The sequence below is a fragment of the Rhinatrema bivittatum genome, chromosome 4, assembly GCF_901001135.1.
Source record: "Rhinatrema bivittatum chromosome 4, aRhiBiv1.1, whole genome shotgun sequence".
NCBI lineage: Eukaryota > Metazoa > Chordata > Amphibia > Gymnophiona > Rhinatrematidae > Rhinatrema > Rhinatrema bivittatum.
This window is the reverse complement of record NC_042618.1, coordinates 265,038,036-265,057,558: the sequence shown is the minus strand read 5'-3', so window position 1 is coordinate 265,057,558 and position 19,523 is coordinate 265,038,036. Positions and strand designations below refer to the sequence as shown.

At 50.2% G+C, this 19,523-nt stretch overlaps 2 protein-coding genes across 3 annotated transcripts in view; one reads left to right on the top strand and one right to left on the bottom strand.

Moving 5' to 3' along the window:
* Positions 1-2,068, bottom strand: part of LOC115090682 (NADH-cytochrome b5 reductase 3) — a 255,007-nt gene extending 252,939 nt beyond the window's left edge. Inside the window, exon 1 of one of the 2 annotated variants that reach the window (XM_029600109.1) lies at positions 1,968-2,068. Coding sequence is in view for 1 of the 2 variants with exons in the window: in XM_029600107.1 (XP_029455967.1) it covers positions 1,065-1,085 (21 nt within the window). In the remaining variant the exon portion in view is untranslated. Of the gene's footprint in view, positions 1-1,064; positions 1,238-1,967 lie in introns of those variants that run through there. The other variant, XM_029600107.1, reaches the window with a different exon arrangement.
* The window catches only part of LOC115090683 (poly(U)-specific endoribonuclease-like), a 158,455-nt gene continuing 140,235 nt past the window's right edge, over positions 1,304-19,523 (top strand). Inside the window, exon 1 of the mRNA XM_029600110.1 lies at positions 1,304-1,448. Coding sequence (XP_029455970.1) covers positions 1,438-1,448 — 11 coding nt within the window. The 5' untranslated portion in view covers positions 1,304-1,437. The remainder of the gene's footprint in view (positions 1,449-19,523) is intronic.

The following is a 19,523-nucleotide window of genomic DNA, read 5'->3' as shown; positions in this document are numbered from 1 at the left end:
AAATGGCTAATAGCCTCATCAACATGAATTTACAGGTGATGAATGTTAATAGCTACACACTTGGTTGGACACGTTTTGGACGCGCTAACCCCCGTTTTGCATGGGGGGGGGGGGTGTTATGGGACGCTCATCCAATTGTGTGTTGAGCTGTGCACTGCTGCTTTTCTGTACATCCTCCGACTTAAAATTCTAGCAATATTAAGTCAGAGGAACAACACCACAAAAAATCTGCCAGCTGGTTGTGTGTGTGTGTGGGAGGGGGCCCGAAAACGGCCGCTCAATTTTGCCAGCGTCCATTTTCTGAATCCATGGCTGTCAGCAGGTTCGAAAACCGACGCCGGTAAAATTGATCGCCTGTTGTCGGACCTGCTGCCTCTTCCGCTAATAAGGAGGCGCTAGGGATGCACTATTGTCCCCAGCACCTCCTTAGGAGCACCCCGTCTTATTTAAATACAAAATCAAGCGGGCGCTCGACTTGGAGCACAGGCTCTCCTGCACCTCTTATTGAATCGGCCTATTGGAGTAGTGGATTTTAGTGGCAGACTCCAGGGAAGACGAGCTTTCTCCGAACATTTGGGGGGGGGGGGGGGTTATTGTGTTAATGGAATAAGGGCGGGGAAGACTACTTAACCTGCCTTAGCAAAGTGTCCTGCAAATAGCTCCGGGGAAAACCAATCCAGAACTAGTAAATACAGAGATGCTACTCTCCGTCCATAGGATCCTCCCTTTCTTTCGGAGGAAATAAAAACGCAAATTCAAATTCTTCGGAGGCCCAGTTCCGACCTCGCCAAACTATCAGCACACAAGGAACAATAGCAACACTAAGCAGCGATGTGAAAGTGTAAATGATTCCTCCTCCAATCATCTTTAATTTGTTCAGTGTACCCCATCCACTATACAGTAAAACGAACGACAAATCTCTAAAGCGTTTTATAGAACTCGAAGACAAAAGTCTACCAAATTCACGCTCCAAGTTGGACTCTAGGGCGGTCACTCTATTACACTGCTGTACTGCAATACGTGAACACAATCCCCACCAAATTTCCAGTACACTTTCAGCTTACCGTACTCAGCTGTGCCCCCATTACGAACACTGCACGTAGCCGTCCAGAGAAATCAGAATCTAAATTCAGGTCAGCCGAATCTGGGTACGCTTGAGCTTTCCACCTTCCCCTACACAACGAGTCACAGCGCCCGTCACATTGATTGACAGTCGGGAACCTCCCCACGCTTTGCCGCGTAAGCTTCTGGCCTGCTCTCTATCTTCCGGTTTCTTTTTTTTTTTTTATTATTATTTACCCTGTTTGTAGAGGGAGGGGAAAGCCCGCTTGCTGCAGCCCGGTGGCCATTGATTGGTTGGTGTCTCTCGCTGGCGACGTTGGTCCGTTAGACAACTGCAAGGTGCAAAGAAGAAAGAAGTTCGGGCTTTGTCGTAGCATGGCATCAAGGTAAGAAGCGTACCCTTTTGGTCCTTGGCGGGTTTATGGTATTTTTCTTGCTGTGAACGGACACTTAATTGTACTTCGTCTTGTTTGCACAGTGTTTTGCTTAGCGGTCCAAAACGCGCCTTAAGCAGTGGGCTTAAGTGCATGATCGGCCAGGATAGGAGACAACCATCTTTCTCCCGCTATGGCACAATAGCAGCCGACTTGTTTTGCAACTGCTGCAGTAACTTGCTTTTGTTTTAGTTGCTAGGGTTTTTTGTTTTGTTTCTAAAATGAATTTTGGCGTAATAATCTCCTTATTGCATCGGGTGTTAGCCTAGCGGTCCAAAACGCGCCTTAAGCAGTGGGCTTAAGTGCACGATCGGCCAGGATAGGAGACACCATTTTCTCCCGCTATGGCACAATTATACACGCACAGGATATAGGCCTGGAGTGTATCTTGTGCTTTTATATTGGGTGTCCAGACTTTTTTTTTTTTTTTTTTTTAACTGGAATCTGCTTTCTATGGTTCTTTCTACTTACTTTCAGGCCGCGTCAATAAAGTCTGCGGGAGAGCCGGTGCTCCAAGGCCAGCGCCCGCTCTCCTGGGCACCTGATTCTTTATTCAAATTAGAGCCCGCACTAATAAGGAAGCGTCCCTAGCGCCTCTTTATTGGCGGAAGCGGAGGCTGTCAGCGGGTCTGACAGCCGACGCTTAATTTTACCGGCGTCGGTTGTCCAAGGGCTGACAGCCACGGGTTTGGAAAACGGATGCTGGCAAACTTGAGCTTCCTTTTTCCAGGCCGTGGGCAGATTTTTTTTTTTTTTACTTTTGGTGCCTCCCACTTAATAATGCTATGATGTGGCTTGGTCACACATTTTACTTTCTGGATTGTGGGTGGCTAATAGGCTCATCAACATGCATTTGCATGTTTTCCACAAGCTATTACTCCTTACAGTCAGGCCGATACAGTAAAACCCGCGAGCGCCCGCTCTCCCGACGCGCGCACAGGCCACTCTCCTGTGTGCGTGATTTAGTATGCAAATGAGGGCCTGCGGTAAAAAGAGGCTCTAGGGACACTAACGGGTCCCTAGTGCCTCTTTTTTTTGACAGGACCGGCGACTGTCATCGATTTTGACAGCCGACGCTCAATTTTGCCAGTGTTGGTTCTCAAACCCGCTGACCATCACGGGTTCGGAAAACGGACGCCGGTATAATTGAGCATCCGTCTTCTGACCCGAGGGCCGATTTAAAATTTTTTTTAAATTTTGGGGTCTCTGACTTAATATCACCATGATATTAAGTTGGAGGGTGTACAGAAAAGCAGTTTTTTTCTGCTCCTCTGTACACTTCCCCGGCGCGGGCAGGCATTAATTTTTGAAAGTAAAATGTGTGGCTTCGCCGCACATTTTGCTTTCTGGATTGCGTGGGAATAACTAATAGGGCCATCAACATGCATTTGCACGTGGCCAAACGGGGGCTAACCGGTGCACAGTTCTGTATCAGCCTGTATGTCCTCGATACTGATAGGAATCATAGAAAGCAATGTTTTTTGTTTTTGTCAATGAACTCTTAACATGGCATACCTTTACGCCAGCCCATATACCTTCATCTACATGGAATTTACATACGATGAGTGCTATTAGCTAGGGGGTGATTTGGATGCGCTAATCCCCATATTGCATTGGGAGATTATGGATGTAAGTCCAGAAAGTGCATCCAATCACATGTTAATCTGTGTGTTAGCCGCAGTGCACGGTATTCCATTGGCCCTTTTATGTCTTGAAAGATTGCAGAAGGGAGGTCCTTCAAAAGAGGAGTTCTTATGTCAATCTGACCATCATCAATGTATATGAAAGGAATAGAATCTACACCTGTTTTGATCGCAGGTGAAAAGAGCAACTCGACCCAGGTTTTTTTTTGTAAATTTGTTTTATTCAAATCGCAGAGAAACAGCAATACAATTTTACTTTTAACCAAGACAACACTATCATTCAAAAATATTAATACATATACTCAGACTATATGACTCTGCATATAAACAAGAGAAGAAAAAGAAAAACAAAACAAATTCTTCTTTGGGATTGTAAGAAACAAATACATTCCTCTCTGGGAATAATTAGTGAACTCACAAATGTCAGTGAAACATCTCTTAGAAGTTTATTTTCACGAGCTTGCAAGCACAGGTGTCATACAAGAGTAGGCACTCCTTTACATCGTTTTGCAGTACATTATATACCTTTAGCCCCTGTTTCATTTCCTCCTTTTAGTTCTATTCCTGCACCTGCGGTAAACTCCTTGCTCTATTCCCTTTTTCTGTTCCCTGTTCTTGCCACCTTTGGCAGGTGTGTTTACTTGCAATTGCTAGATTGCGGTTTTCTCTGTTTATCTGTATTTTGCAAAAATACAGACGCACATTTATCTTTTTGCATTTGGAATGAATGAGTAACAGCCTTATTCACATGCATTTGCATGTGATGAGCACTAACTCATTCACGCCGCATTGAACACACATTAAATAGGCGCTAATCCCCTTATTGCATTAGGGGTGGATTAGCACCTATTTAACCTGCGTCCAACATCGGGTTAAACAGGGTGCTCGGCTGAGCACACTGTATGCATCTGCTCCTCAGTGTTTTATACTCTTTTTAGCAGTAACATAATAGAATAGCAGCATGGATAAAATCATTAAGATTATATTTTAATCTCTCACTATATTACTGAAATAGCAACACCTGTGGTCATTTCTCACTGGATTTTATTTACTTGATTCCTTGAAGGGAGTATTCAAATCCCACTCCCCCATTCATACCACATACACATACACATGATGGCGAAACCGAATGACGGTATATAAAACTCGATATCATGCATACACATCTAGCTGATTCCGAACAAGCTCTTTAAAACAGTTTAGTAATTTTCTCCCAAAGAATGAAATACTCTTGCAGCATGAGACGTTGCTTAAGGTATTTTATAGACTGTCGCCTCAGTAGTTCCATTTGCGCCATCTGTAACATCAAATCCTTCCATGTTCTTACAATAGTCAGGATCTCTCTTTTCCAATGTAGCAGAATAAGGGGCGGACTGGGAGGGAACTTTCCTACCACCTACCCTAACATCCCTTTCCCTTCCCCTCTCCTCCCTACCCCCTAAATGTTACTTTAAGATCATGAGAGGTCTTGAACGAGTAGATGTGATTCGGTTATTTACACTTTCGAATAATAGGACTAGGGGGCATTCCATGAAGTTAGCAAGTAGCACATTTAAGACTAATCGGAGAAAATTCTTTTTCACTCAACGCACAATAAAGCTCTGGAATTTGTTGCCAGAGGAGGTGGTTAGTGTAGCTGGGTTCAAAAAAGGTTTGGATAAGTTCTTGGAGGCGAAGTCCAATCAATTATACTTAGGGAATAGCCACTGCTATTAATGGCATCAGTAGCATGGGTTCTTCTTAGTGTTTGGGTAATTGCCAGGTTCTTGTGGCCTGGTTTTAGCCTCTGTTAGAAACAGGATGCTGGGCTTGATGGACCTTTGGTCTGACCCAGCATGGCAGTTTCTTATGTTATCCTGGCAACAGGGGGGTGAGAGCGGCAGACGGTACTCTTCCGCGCACTTCTCTGTCTCATCGCCCCCTCCCCCTGTCAGCGAGAGGGTCCCCAAAACAGGAAAGCAAACGCAGGACGGCTGGCTTATACAGATGAGAAGTCTGGAAGGAAAATTCGAAGCAGGCTAGCTGAATGTAAAAGGAAAGCCTGAAGCGAAGTCGTCTGCTGCCCCAGTGATGTGAACCCGCAGACCAAAGTTAGGAAAGAGACTGCTGCAGGACTCCCAGAATGCTCAGTCTATCTCCCCTCCACACCGGCAGAAGGGGGGGGGGGAGAGCAGAGATACCAGGGCTTCCAGGGGGGTATCAGGGCTGCCACTCGTAAGGGCCCGACCACTGGATCCCAAGCAAACTCAGTCACAATACCTTATAGGGATAAGTACCCACGTGGCCAGGCTATAATCCACTGAAAAAAAATTTTTTTTTTTCATCCGCTGCCTCGTCGGACTCACAGCAAGATCCCAGGGCTAGCAGGGAGGTATTTGGGGGGTTTCCGGAAAAGAAACGCTGTGGGATCATTTATTTACAGCCACGGGAAGAGAGAAGGTCCTGCGGCGGGCCGGCCGCCATCTTGGATGCTCCGCGTTATCTTCATCCCCCGGCTGAATTCGCTACCATCCGCCTCCATCCAGCTCCGGATCAGCAGTCCATCTATCTCCAAAGCCCCCCAAAGCAAGGGCCACAAAAATCGCCACTCGATTGTGGGACTAGCGAGGGGAGGCTGGCGGGGAGCCGCGGAGCTTAAGTGTCTTCCGACCTCCCTGGTGATGTCATCACCGGAAGTCGGAAGTTCCCTTCCTAAGCACCCTCATCTCAGCTGGCAGGATCAGTGAACTGCAAGCGTAGACTCTCTCTATCTCATCATGTTAAGGTGACACCGCTAGCACATCCTTCCTTCCTTCATCCCAGCCGGACTATCTCTCTACCGACCTTCTTTCTCAAGCCACACAAGACCGAAGCGGAGAAGCAGCTTCACATGTTGGACTGCAGTCATGCCCAGCTTATTACAAGCGCTGCACACATTCGATAGCCAAGGGTTTTCAATTCTTCAACCCGAATGCCCAGGCTTCCGGTCGCCGATGAACTCTTTCGCTTCGGACCTCTCAGTGCATTCTGTGCCATTTCAACAAAGATCAGAAGCCCTGAACACTGCGCCGAGGGCCATCAGGTCAGAGCAGTGGTGACGTCCATTGCCTACTAAGCAAAGTGCCCATCTTAGGCACATGCAAAGCCGCCACGAGGTAGTTGCGGCATACCTGCGCTACCTCGACCAGCTCATGACTGCGGATGCTGTAGTGGACCGATCTATATGTTTCAACCAAGTACCAGGTTGAGCATGCCTCTCCAAAGCCAAAAGGAATGGTGCACCACTTCCAGGCACCCACAGGGGCACTCAACTTTCCAGCTGGAGACTCCACAGACATCATGGCCAATTGTCTGCTTATCTGCAGAAAAAAGCAAGTTTGCTTACCGTAAACGGTGTTTTCCGTGGATAGCAGGATGAATTAACCATGTTATCCCATCCGCCTCCTTGGATAGTCTCCACTCCAGTTCTGTCTAAGCTTAGATAACAGACTGAAGCAGGCTGGGAGTCACATGGTATATGACACCCACATACACAGGGCAAAGCTCTGTGTGCTTGGAGAAGCTCTGCCATCTAGAGGACTGGAGGACATTCCCAGACATCATAGTTTTAGTTTTGTTTTTTTTCCTCTCCTTCAACTTTCTGCCAGCTGCATAGCGAGCCTTATTAGCTATGCAGCCTGGCTGAGTCTAATTCAAGGTTTCCCAACTGGTGTGCCGTGGCTGGAGTGCTGGTATGCCGCAGCTGCAAACTCATTTCTTGTTTCTCTCCTGACCTGCAGAATGTCCTCCTGCCAACAGCGGGCGTCAGAGAGCAACACTTATTGGCAGCTGCTCCTCCTTCCCCTCTGCTGGCTCTCCTGTGCAACTGAAACTGCATGGGACTCTGTAGGCTTGTGAGATCTGCCCCCATGCAGTTTAGATTGCAGAGGGAAGCTGGCAAAGGAGGAAAAAGGAGCACTTGGTAAGTCTGCTCCCAGAATTTTGCTGTTCAAGGATTGAGGGTGGATTGAGGAAGGGGACAGATGAGTGTGGGGGGGGAGGAGGGAAGGGAAGGTGATGATGCCAGGAGATGGGGGACAGGGATGTTGATGATGCCAGGGGTTGCATAGAAGGGTGGAGAGAGAGGGAAGATGATGATTCAAGGGGGTGGGGAGGAAAGGTGGAAGGAGAGGGAAGGTGATGATGATACCAAGGATTGAGGTTGAGGGAAGGCAATGCCAGGTTGTGTGGGAAACGGAAGATTGATGGTGATGTCAGTGGGGGAGTGGAGTGGAGAAAGAGGAAGGTAAAGATGCCAGGAGGTGAGAGAGAGAGAGGAAAGATGATGCCAGTAAGTGAGGGAGAGGGCATGGGTTGCCAGGGTTGAAGGGAAAGGGAACAGAAGGTGATTGGCATAGGAAGTGAAGGGAGAAGGAAGAGAAAGCGATGCCAGGGAATGAAGAGACAGAAATTGATGATGCCAGGGGATGAGAGAGAGGGGTGGAGGAAGAGGGAAGGAGATGATGCCAAGGGATAGAGGGAGAAGGAAGAAGATGATGATGGTGCCAAGGGATGAAGGAGACGGAAGGTGATGTCGGGGGAGAGGGAAGGTGAGATCTAGGTGTCATAGTGGATAACACATTGAAATTGTTGGTTCAGTGTGCTGCGGCAGTCAAAAAAGCAAACAGAATGTTGGGAATTATTACAAAGGGAATGGTGAATAAAACAGAAAATGTCATAATGCCTCTGTATTGCTCCATGGTGAAACTGAACCTTGAATATTGTGTACAATTCTGGTCGCCGATCTCAAAAAAGATATAATTGTGATGGAGAAGGTACAGAGAAGGGCGACCAAAATGATAAAGGGAATGGAACAGCTCCCCTATGAGGAAAGACTAAAGAGGTTAGGACTTTTCAGCTTGGAGAAGAGACAGCTGAGGGGAGATATGATAGAGGTGTTTAAAATCATGAGCGGTCTAGAACGGGTAGATGTGAATTGGTTATTTACTCTTTCGGATAATAGAAAGACTAGGGGGGCACTCCATGAAGTTAGTATGTGGCACATTTAAAACTAATCGGAGAAAGTTCTTTTTCACTCAACACACAATTAAACTCTGGAATTTGTTGCCAGAAGATGTGGTTAGTGCAGTTAATATAGCTGTGTTTAAAAAAGGATTGGATAAGTTCTTGGAGGAGAAGTCCATTACCTGCTATTAATTAAGTTGACTTAGATAATAACCACCACTATTACTAGCAATAGTAACATGGAATAGACTTAGTTTTTGGGTACTTGCCAGGTTCTTATGGCCTGGATTGGCCACTGTTGGAAACAGGATGCTGGGCTTGATGGACCCTTGGTCTGACCCAGTATGGCATGTTCTTATGTGATGATGATGCGAGGGGGTGGGGGAAGGTGATGATGCCTGGCGATGGAGGGAGGTGATGCCAAGGCGTGAGGGAGAGGGATCGAGGCAGAGGAAAGGAGATGATGCCAGGGGGTGAGGAGAAGGAGAGGGAAGGTGATGATGATGTAGGAGGTGAGGAGGAGGAAAGAGAGAAGATGATGCCAGGCATGGGGGAGAGGGGTAGAAGGAATGGGAAGTAGGTATTGATGATGATGATGTCAGGGGTGAGGAGGTGGAGAGAGATGATGCCAGGGGATGCAGGAAGGTGGTGGAAGGAGAAGGAAGGTGATGATGATGATGCAAGGATGGGTGAAGAGGTGGTAGGAGAAGAAAGATGATGATGGTGGTGGTGGGAGAGGGAAGGTGATGATGCCAGGGAGTGGGGGAAGTGGGGTAGAAGGAAAGGGAAGATGGTGGTGATGATGCCAGGTGGGAGGGTTTGGAGGGAGAAGGTGATGTTGATGCCAGGAAGAGAGGGAAGGTGATGGTGATGCTGGGGAGTGATGGAAAGCGAAGGTGATGCCGGGGAGTGAGGGAGAGGGAAGGTGATGGTGATGCCAGGGAGTGATAAGGTGAGGGAAGGTGGTGATAATATGAGGGAGAGAGAAAATATGGTGGGAGATAGGGAAGAGGATGATGATGCTAGGGGGAAGAGGGAAGAAGGTGATGATGGGTGTAGGGGGAGAGGGAATATAAGAGAAGAGAGATGATGGGGAAGTGGATGATGTGCCACAACTAAGTGACCTCTGTGCCAGGTGTGCCATGAAACAAAAAAGGTTGGGAACTACTGGTCTAATTCTATTTCTTAATTAATAAATACTGCATCTGCAGTTTAGTTTCTCTGTCTTCTCCCTGCTCTGTTTTTTGTGCCTTTCTCTGGTGCTGACAGAATGGGCAGAATGCAGTCCATGGATGATCCATGTAGGTCACTGAGCCTGGGGACTCGCCTGAATTCTACCTAGGCATGAGTTCCATTCTTTTCACCAATCCATCGGTATCGATGGAGGAGTGGACAGTGATGGGAATGAGGATTGCACTGTTCCTTGGGAGGAGAGTTCATCCTCCCTACATTCTAAGGAACTAGTCTCCATGGGCAGGAGCTTTGGATGACATAGCATTCCCACTGCTTGCCAGTGATGGCAGTGCAGACTCCTTGTGAGAGAGGGTGAGCAAGAGCCGGGGCAAGCAGCATTGCTGCTGCATCTTTGATGCCATGCCCAGTATTGGTTGCCTGTGCACACTCGTGCCAACCCATCGACGGTCTGACATGTTGATTTCAGGACCTCGTTGGGGACATGATGATGATGCAAGGATGGGTGAAGAGGTGGTAGGAGAAGGAAGATGATGGTGGTAGGAGAGTGCCATGTTTACCCTTAACACAGTCAAGGTGCCAGTGCCCCCTCAATGTCATCGAGGTGTGTGACCACTCTCAATACCATAACGGCCATTGAGTGCTGTACATGCTGTTGATCGCCCTGGATAAGGGCAGGAGCCCTTCTGTGCCATAGATATTGGCAGGCGCTGTCATGCACCACAGATGCCATAGAGTACCATGGGCCCTCGATACACTGGAGGAACAGCATTGACCCAAGCATCATCGAGCTCCATGGGCCTTGATGCGGTGGAATAACGACACTGATCTCGAGCATTGTTGTATGGACCGCATCGGTGACCAGGACTGTCATAGAGTGCCATGGTCACCCTTGATGCCATCATATATGCCCTTGATGCAGTTAAGGTGCATGGCCGCTCTCGATGCCATTGAGGTACGGGGCTGTGCTCAAGGCCATCAAGTGCCGTGGAGGCTCTTGGCATGTTTGCCAGTGATGCCATTCGTGGCTGTTCGTGATGATGCCAAGCACCAGCATCACTATCGAATGCCTGGTTGCCCTCGAGGCCATCGAACGCTGGGGCGCGGGAGTCCTGAGAGCCCTTGAGTGCCATGGAAGCTCTTGGCCGACAGGGCCTTTGGATCTGGGGTGACCGTCGTGCTGTTGAGCGCTGGGGTCGCCATCAACCCAAGACATCCAGGCTGCACCATAGCCCGTTGCCCTTGAGGCTATCTAGCATTGGCGATACTAGTGATCCCTCTTTGCAGTGTCTGAGACACCAAGGACGTCGAGGTTTGCCGTCAATGGCATAAGGCTGACTGGTGCTGTGGGCGGTGACACTTTCAGGTGGCTGGAGTTACCATACAAAGCCAAAGATGCTGGGACTGTGGAGTATCGGAGGCCCCGTGGGGCTTTGAGCACCATGAGTGCTGCTGAGAGCCAGAATTGCTGTCGAGGCTACCATCAGCCATAGGCTGTCGAGCCCGCAGCAGTGAAACCCTCGGGCGCATATCTGAGCCAGGGGGGAAATGGTCAAGGATGCTGACTGTCATTGGTTTCCTTGGGCACTGATGCAGCATATCGGTGCCTTCAGGCACCATGGGCATCATCTGTACTGCCAGACCATTGATGTCTTCGGGCACCAGTCTCCTATTGGTGCTGCCAACCCACGGACATTTTCAGCCTGTACTTTTGGGTGCTGTGTACACTGTGGGTGCTGCCCAGCTGCTGTTGTTTATTGGTACCTGGGTCATCGTCATTGGCGCTACGTGACATCAAGCATGCCGGGCACCTGTTGCACGGTCAAGCGCTGTAGGAACCCTGGGCGTGATGTCGTTGCTGCCATAGATACGATCCATTGCATTGTGAGCTCTGAGTGTGCTATTGACACTGGAGGCTCCATTGCCCCTCTGAACACCAGTGGACGTGGTCAAATGCCGCAGGTTACCATGGGCTTCCCTTATGCTGTTATGGGATAGCAATTGAGATAGAAAGTGTGTTGGGCTATTCACGAGTCCCAATTCAAGTCCTGTGGTCAGCCTTTTGGAGCATTGTCTGGTACTATGAGTACCATATGGGCAATACTGCCCATATTAGGAACGGCTATAGTCTGAATCCCAGTGGCACTGGGAATACCGTTGTCTCAGGGTACATGCTGACGCTGTTGGTTACAGCACGTGTCTACTTCTCCAAGCACCTTAGGCGCTGGTGGATGCATTCTTTCTGTCTGTGCTGTGCATAGCCATGTCAGAGATAGCGGGACTGCCATCGCCACATCAAGGTGTCAGTTTCCTAGTCTATTTCGCACCTTAGGGTGTGCTAGTACACTAGTGAGGAAGGCACTATAACACACACTTGGATTGCTTTTTGGCAGTGTATAGCCACCAGCTCATTAACAGGTGGTGCTCAGTCCCTGCTGTGCTATGGGATTCTACCCATAAGCAAGGCAATGTGGTGTGTATGTTCACCGCCATCCACAGGATGGGGGTACTGCTGCATGAGTATTGGTTATTGCGCTTTTAAAAGCAGAGGACATTATTCTCCCAGTTGCCCTCTAGTGTAGATGTGTGTATGTTTCCCTCGTGGCAAGCAAAACAGGTCATGTGCCACTGCCATAAAACTGACCTAAGACTGCATTCCTGGTCGAACCACTAGAGGCGTGGATACCAGGAGGATAGTGCCGGGATTCTTTCCCTCCCACAGAAGAGGGTGTATGTCTTTTGACCCCTTCTATATTAGTTTACATTGATTCCTTTTAAGGGGGGGAAGCCCCTTGGGCTCCGTCCATTGCAGATCTGTTGCTGGAGCCTCAATCCTTTTGAATCGATACACCATTTTGCAGGCTAGGACCTATGGGCATTGGAGAGACATTAGCAGTGGTCATTGTTTCCATGGATTACTGTGGTGGCCTACTCCATTTGACAGAGTGGCCATTGTGGTTGTTTTGGTCGCTTATGAACCTCAGTGATTAGCGACAGTAGCCCTGATTCCTGTTGCTTTTCTGTTCCTTCAGATAGGGGAAATATGCCTGTGTTTTCAGAGGCAATCCTTGTATTTATTTATTTATTTTTAACGTTTATATACCGATGTTCCTGTATAGGATACATATCGCACCGGTTTACATAGGAACTGAACTGTCGCCTTGGGGCGAGTACAAGGAACATGAAATACAAAACATTATAATATCGTATACTCAAATGAAGGACTATACATGAAATTACTTCAAATAAAGGAACATGTAATACAAATAAATTATAATAACGTAAATCAAAAACATAGGGCTGTACATGATATCACTTCAGATACATTTTTGGTGAACGCAATAAATAATGGGGAAGCTGGAGTAAGCTAATGGGTAACCGGGTGGAACTAACACAAACTAGCAGGCAAGTTACAAGGGGACTGGGCGACTTCTAGCTGCATAAAGGGCGGCAGCTAGCTTATGGGTTTAATGTAATCTCTGGCTCACGGGTAGAAGAGAGCTAGAGGGTGCATGGGTTGCAGGGTAAGTTCAAATTAAGTTAATAGGGCTCAGAGTCAGTATGCTAGTCTGTGGATGGACATGATGTGATAGGACTAGAGGGATGAGCAGAGAGGTTTCGTGTAATCCTTAGGAGGGACCAGGGGACCTCTGTGAGCGATCATCTCTCCGAAAAGACCTGGCTGAAAAGCCATGTTTTGAGTTTCGTTTTGAAAACCAGAGGGCAGGGTTCTTGTCGTAGGTCCGGGGGGAGCGAATTCCACAGGGGAGGACCAGCTGTGGACAGGGCACGCTTCCTTAATGATGTTTTAGCGGGTGGGGTATACAAAGTGTCATTGTATGCATTTCTGATAAGTCTGTTCGAAATATGGGGCCGTAGTTGGAAGCTTAGCTTGAGGGGGGAGATATTATGCAATGCCTTGTGAATCAACATGAGAGCTTTAAAGAGAATCCTGTATTTGATAGGTAACCAGTGGAGGTTCTGAAGGATGGGGGTGATGTGTCTCTTTTTTTAGCGTTGGTGAGGATCCTGGCTGCCACGTTCTGGACCATCTGTAGAGGCTTCATGGTGTTAGCAGGGAGGCCCAGAAGGAGGGAGTTGCAGTAATCAATTTTGGACAGGATGATAGCTTGGAGCACCAGGCGGAAGTCTCGGAAGTGTAGGAATGGTTTACGTTTTCTTAGTACCTGCAGCTTGAAAAAGCATTCTTTGGTGGTGTTATTTACGAACGCATAGGTCTCTCACATGTGGTGAGTGATTAATTGATGTTTTGGCTAATTGTGAAGAACTTGGGGAGTTGAGAAGGACTTTGTTGTTATCGTGAGCTATGAGAAGGATCTCCGTCTTGTTGGTGTTGAGGACGAGGTTGAGGCTGGTAAGAAGTAGGTTGATTGCTTGGAGGCAGCTATTCCAGTGAGACCAAGTTTTGGGAAGAGACTCTGTGATCAGGATGAGAATTTGGATATCATCCGCATAGAGGTAGTGAGTTAACTTTAGGTTAGAGAGTAACTGGCAGAGCGGGAGAAGGTATATGTTGAATAGCGTAGGTGAGAGTGATGATCCCTGTGGGACTCCCAGGTTGGACCTGACTGGGTTCGATTCTTTATTGTTGATCCTCACCTTGAAAAACCTGTTTTCCAAGAAGGATTGGAACCAATTGAGAGCTGTTCCTTTGATGCTAATGTCTGTGAGCCTCTATAGTAAGATAGAGTGGTTCACGGTGTCAAAAGCTGCGGAAAGATCCAGAAGAGCGAGTAAGTAGGGTTGTCCTTTTTCCAAATTTAGGAGGATGGTGTCCGAGAGAGATGTTAGTAGTGATTCCATGTTTAGCGCTTTGCGGAAGCCAAACTGTGTTGGGGCGAGAATATCATTTTTTTCCAGGTATTCAGCAAGTTGTTTGTTTACAATTTTTTCTATGAGTTTGGCGATCATCGGCAAGTTGGCTGGGTCCAATGGTGATAGGTTGGGTTTTTTCAGTAGAGGTTTAAGCATTGCGAGCTTTAGTTGGTCTGGAACAAGCCCTTGAGCAAGTGAGCAGTTTATGACGTCTGCTATGGGCTTAGCAATGATATTCGGAATGGTGAAGAGAAGGTTGGATGGTATGTGGTCTGACGGGTGTGAGGAGGGTTTAAGTTTCTTGAGAATGTTTTCAATTTCTAGTGAGGATGTCGACTCGAAGGAATCTAGTGATGCGTTTCAGTGAGGTCCGGTGGTGAGTGTAGGGGGGCTTGCGAGCTGGGCGCCGTGAGGGGCGCGATGAGAATGGCAATTTTTTTCTCGAAGTAGTTGGCCAATTCATTGGCTTTACTGGTGGCTTGGTCATCTGGGATGAGCAGTGTGGACGGTTTGGTGAGGGCTGAAACATAAGAGAACAGTACTTTGGAGTCAAAAATGAAGTGATAGATCTTTTTTGAGAAGAAATCCTTCTTTGTTCTGTGGATGGTGTTGCTGTAGGCATTTAGAAGGGATTTGTAGGCAGCTAGGGTTATGGTGGAGGGGTTTTTACGCCATCTATGCTCTTTGTTGTCTGTTTCCCAAAAAAGGGACTTCACTACCTCTGGCTGGCAGTTGCTTTCTGTTCCCCGTGGGACTGGAATGCAAGTAAGAAAATTATTCCTTACCTGCTAATTTTCGTTCCTGTAGTACCATGGATCAGTCCAGACAGTGGGTTATGTCCCCAGTCCAGCAGATGGAGTCAGCACAAGCTTCGAGGGGGCGTTACCATATATACCACTACCCCCTCTGCAGGAGTTCAGTATAGAGTATATCAAAGCACGAGTAGAAAACCCCCTCTGGATCAAGTTTGTATGAACAGTCAATGAATAACAATTGAAAAACTCAACAATTAACGGTAGACATCCTACCAACTTGTAGGGAGCTGTGAAAACATTGAAAAGGAAAAACTGTGAAACACAGAACATTGTGATAATGGACGTAGAGTAGAGCCGAGCAGGAGAAAGAACCCAAACGCGGTGGGCGTCTGGACTGATCCATGGTACTACAGGAACGAAAATTAGCAGGTAAGGAATAATTTTCTTTTCCCTGTACGTACCTGGATCAGTCCAGACAGTGGGATGTACCCAAGCTTCCCTAAATCTGGTGGGGTCCTGTGAGGCCTGCTCGGAGAACCTGATCGCCAAAGTGTCCCGAAACTGACGAGGCGAGGTGTAGGCGGTAGTGCCTCAAACATGTGTAATGATTTCCAGGTTGCTGCCTGACAAATCTCTTGGGTAGAGACCGAATGAGCCTCCGCCCAGGAGGCTGCCTGAGACCGCGTAGAATGCGCTCTGATGCCAGATGGGGGAGTCCTTCCCGCCCCAATGTAGGAAGCGGCAATGCCGGCCTTCAGCCATCTGGCAATGGTCGTCTTCGAGGCCTGAGCTCCTTTCTTAGGACCGGACCAAAGTACGAAGAGATGGTCAGAGATCCGGAATTCGTTAGTAGCCTCCAGATAGAGACGCAACGCGCGCTTGACATCCAAGAGTCAGAGAGACTTCGGCTCGGAGGAAGAGAAGGACGGCAATTCCACCGTCTGGTTCAAATGGAACGCCGATACCACCTTCGGAAGGAAAGAGGGAACAGTGCGGAGCGAAACCCCAGAATCTGTGAACCGGAGATAAGACTCCCTACACGACAGAGCCTGCAGCTCCGAAATGCGTCGAGCAGAACATATGGCCACCAGAAATACAGTCTTGAGAGTGATATCCTTAATCGTTGCACTGCGTAAGGGCTCGAAAGGCGGTCCCGACAGGGAGCGAAGCACAAGGTTAAGACTCCAGGAGGGACAAGGGTCCCGTAGCGGAGGACGCATATGCTTGACACCCTTGAGGAACCGTGTAATGTCAGGTTGCTGTAGAAGAGAGCCCCCACAGCGCAATAGCGAGCCAAGGGCGGCCACCTGCACCCGTAGAGAATTATAGGCGAGCCCTTTATCCACCCCCGCTTGGAGAAACTGAAGGATCTGGGATATGGACGCCCTCGTGGGTCTCGTGTTCTGGCTGGTACACCACATTTCGAAGACCTTCCAGACCCGCACATAGGCCACCGAAGTCGAGGTCTTCCGCGCCCGCAACAGCTTCGAGATTACCGCCTCCGGGTAGCCTCGGCGCCGGAGGCGACACCTCTCAAAAGCCAGGCCGCAAGACAGAAGAGTTCTGCCTGATCGAAAAATACCGGGCCCTGATGGAGGAGACGGGGGAGATGCCCCAGTCTGATTGGTCCGTCGATCACCAGCTGTAGTAGGTCCGCAAACCAGGGTCGCCTGGGCCACTCCGGGGCGACGAAGATCACAGTCCCCTGATGGCTTTCTATTCTGCGGAGGATTCTGCCCACCAGTGGCCACGGTGGGAAGGCGTAGAGTAGAAGATGTGGCGGCCACGGAAGGACCAGGGCATCCACTCCCTCTGCGCCACGCTCTCTCCTGCGACTGAAGAAGCGTGGGGCCTTGGCATTTAGAGCGGACGCCATCAGGTCCAAGTGGGGAGCCCCCCACCGGTGGACGAGGAGTTGCATCGCCTCGTCGGAGAGGGACCACTCTCCGGGATTCAGCAGTTGACGACTGAGGAAGTCCGCCTGGACGTTGTCCACCCTGGCAATGTGCGAGGCCGCTAGACGGACGAGATGGCGCTCTGCCCACTGCATCAACATCGCTGCCTCTAGAGTGACCTGCGGGCTGCGAGTGCCTCCCTGTCGATTGATGTAGGCCACGGTGGTTGCATTGTCCGATAGAATCCTGACCTCCCGGTTCCGAAGCAGCGGAAGGAAATGCCGCAGAGCTAGTCAGGCCGCTCTGGTTTCCAGACGATTGATTGACCACTTCGCCTCTACCGCGGACCACGTCCCCTGCGTGGCGCTTCGATCGCAGACGGCTCCCCAGCCAACGAGGCTGGCATCCGTGGTTACCACCACCCAATTTGGCAACTCGAGGGACACGCCGCGAGCCAGATTCGACGGGTCCAACCACCAGCCCAGACTGTCCCTGGCATTCTGTGGAAGAGGGAGAATCACCTGATAGTCCTGTGAGATTGGTTTCCAACGGGAGAGGAGCGCCCACTGTAAGGGCCGTAGGTGAGCAAACGCCCAAGGAACAAGGTCGATGGTGGAACCCATCACTCTCAGGAGCTGCAGATAGTCCCAGGAGGTGGGATCTGGTAACGCAGAAAACCGCTGTATGTGATCCCGCAAGGATTGAGCCTTGTCCTGGCGTAGGAAGACTTTGCCGAGACGAGTGTCGAAGCTCGCCCCCAAGAAATCCAAGCGCTGCGAGGGCACGAGGGAGCTCTTGGAGAAGTTCACTACCCATCCCAGGGAATGAAGAAACTGTACTACCCGGGTCACCGCTGAACGTCCGTGGCTGAAGGACTTCGCCCGGATGAGCCAATCGTCCAGATAAGGATGGACCAGAATGCCCTCCTTCCTGAGGGCCGCAGCAACGACTACCATGATCTTGGTGAAGGTGCGAGGCGCGGTTGCCAACCCGAACGGGAGAGCTGTGAACTGAAAAATGCTGGTCCAGAATCTTGAAACGGTGATGGTCCGGGCGGATGGGAATGTGTAGGTAGGCCTCCGTTAGGTCCAGGGAGGCGAGGAAATCCCCCTGATGCACCGCCGCAATGACTGACCGGAGCGTCTCCATGTGGAACCGGACCACTCGTAGCGACTTGTTGACTTTCTTTAGGTCCAATATGGGCCGGAAGGATCCGTCCTTCTTGGGCACGACGAAGTAGATGGAATAGTGGCCCGAGCCCACCTCTCCTAAGGGCACGGGCGCAATGGCGCCTAGCTCCCGGAGCCTGTCCAGTGTTAACTGTACCGCTCTTCTATTGAGGGCCGAGCCACAGGGGGAGAAGATGAATCTTCCCTTCGGAGGGCGGACAAACTCCAAGGCGTAGCCGTGTTTTATGGTATCCAAGACCCACTGGTCTGAGGTGATCCGCACCCACTCCTTGTAGAAATTCGCCAGACGACCCCCAATCCTGGGGGCGGAGGAGTGGGTGAGCCTGGCATCATTGGGTGGACTTAGGAGGAGGGTTCCCTGGTCCGGAAGCGTCGCGCGCGGGCCTACGACCGCGAAAGGAGCGCGACCAGGGCTGAGACCTGGGAGCGGAGGGTCGAGGCGCCGCCTGCCTGTAGCTTCTGTAGCGCCTCTGCGCCCTGACTCTGGTCCGGGAAGAGGCGAAAGCCCTAGACGGACGGTGTCTATCCTCTGGAAGACGATGAACAGCGTTTTCCCCGAGGGACTTGATGATCTGATCCAAATCCTCCCCGAAGAGGAACTTACCCCTGAACGGGAGAGAGCCCAGACTCGACTTGGAGGATGTATCCGCTGCCCAGTTGCGGAGCCACAGCAGCCGCCGTGCCGCCACTACCGAGACCATGGACCTTGCCAGGACCCGAAAAAGATCGTACGAGGCATCCGCCCCGTACGCCACTGCAGCCTCTAGCCGATCCGCCTGGGCGGCCTCCTCGGCCGGCAGGGCCTGAGACGTGAGAAGTTGTTGTACCCAGAGAAGGCTAGCTCGCTGAGTGAGCGAACTGCACATCACCGCCCGCATGCCCAGGGCGGAGACTTCAAAGACCCTCTTGAGAAAAACTTCCAACTTGCGATCCTGCGTATCCCGCAAGGCCGCTCCTCCCGTCACAGGTATAGTCGTCCTCTTCGTGACTGCCGACACCGCGGAGTCCACTTTTGGGACCTTGATGAGTTCCAGGAAATCCTCAGGCAGTGGATACAGCTTCTCCATGGCACGGCTGACCTTCAGGGAAGCCTCCGGTGTATCCCATTCTCTAGTGAGAAGTTGTAGGAACGACTCATGAATGGGAAAAGCCCGGGCCCTCGGTCGAAGGGCCGCCAAGACTGGATCACCCTTCTTCGAAGATGTTACGACAGCGGGAGCCACTAGAGCGGGCGGGTCCGGGGGCGGGTCCAGATCCAATTCCTGTATGATCTGTGGAATGAGATCGTCTAGCTCTTCCCTCTGAAAGAGGCATAGAGTACACGGGTCATCCCCCTCAGTCGTTCCGTCCCCTTGCCCCAAGTCCGGAATCACAGGGCCATGTCCCACCGGGACCGCAGCCACCCCCGCTGCAGCGGGGGTCAGACGGACCCGGGAGGGGACCTGGGGGGCCCCCGCCACCACCGGGTCAGGGGGATCCTGTGTTGGAGGCGCAATCCTGGGCATCTTCGCCGGGGGAGGTCCCACGGGAGTTT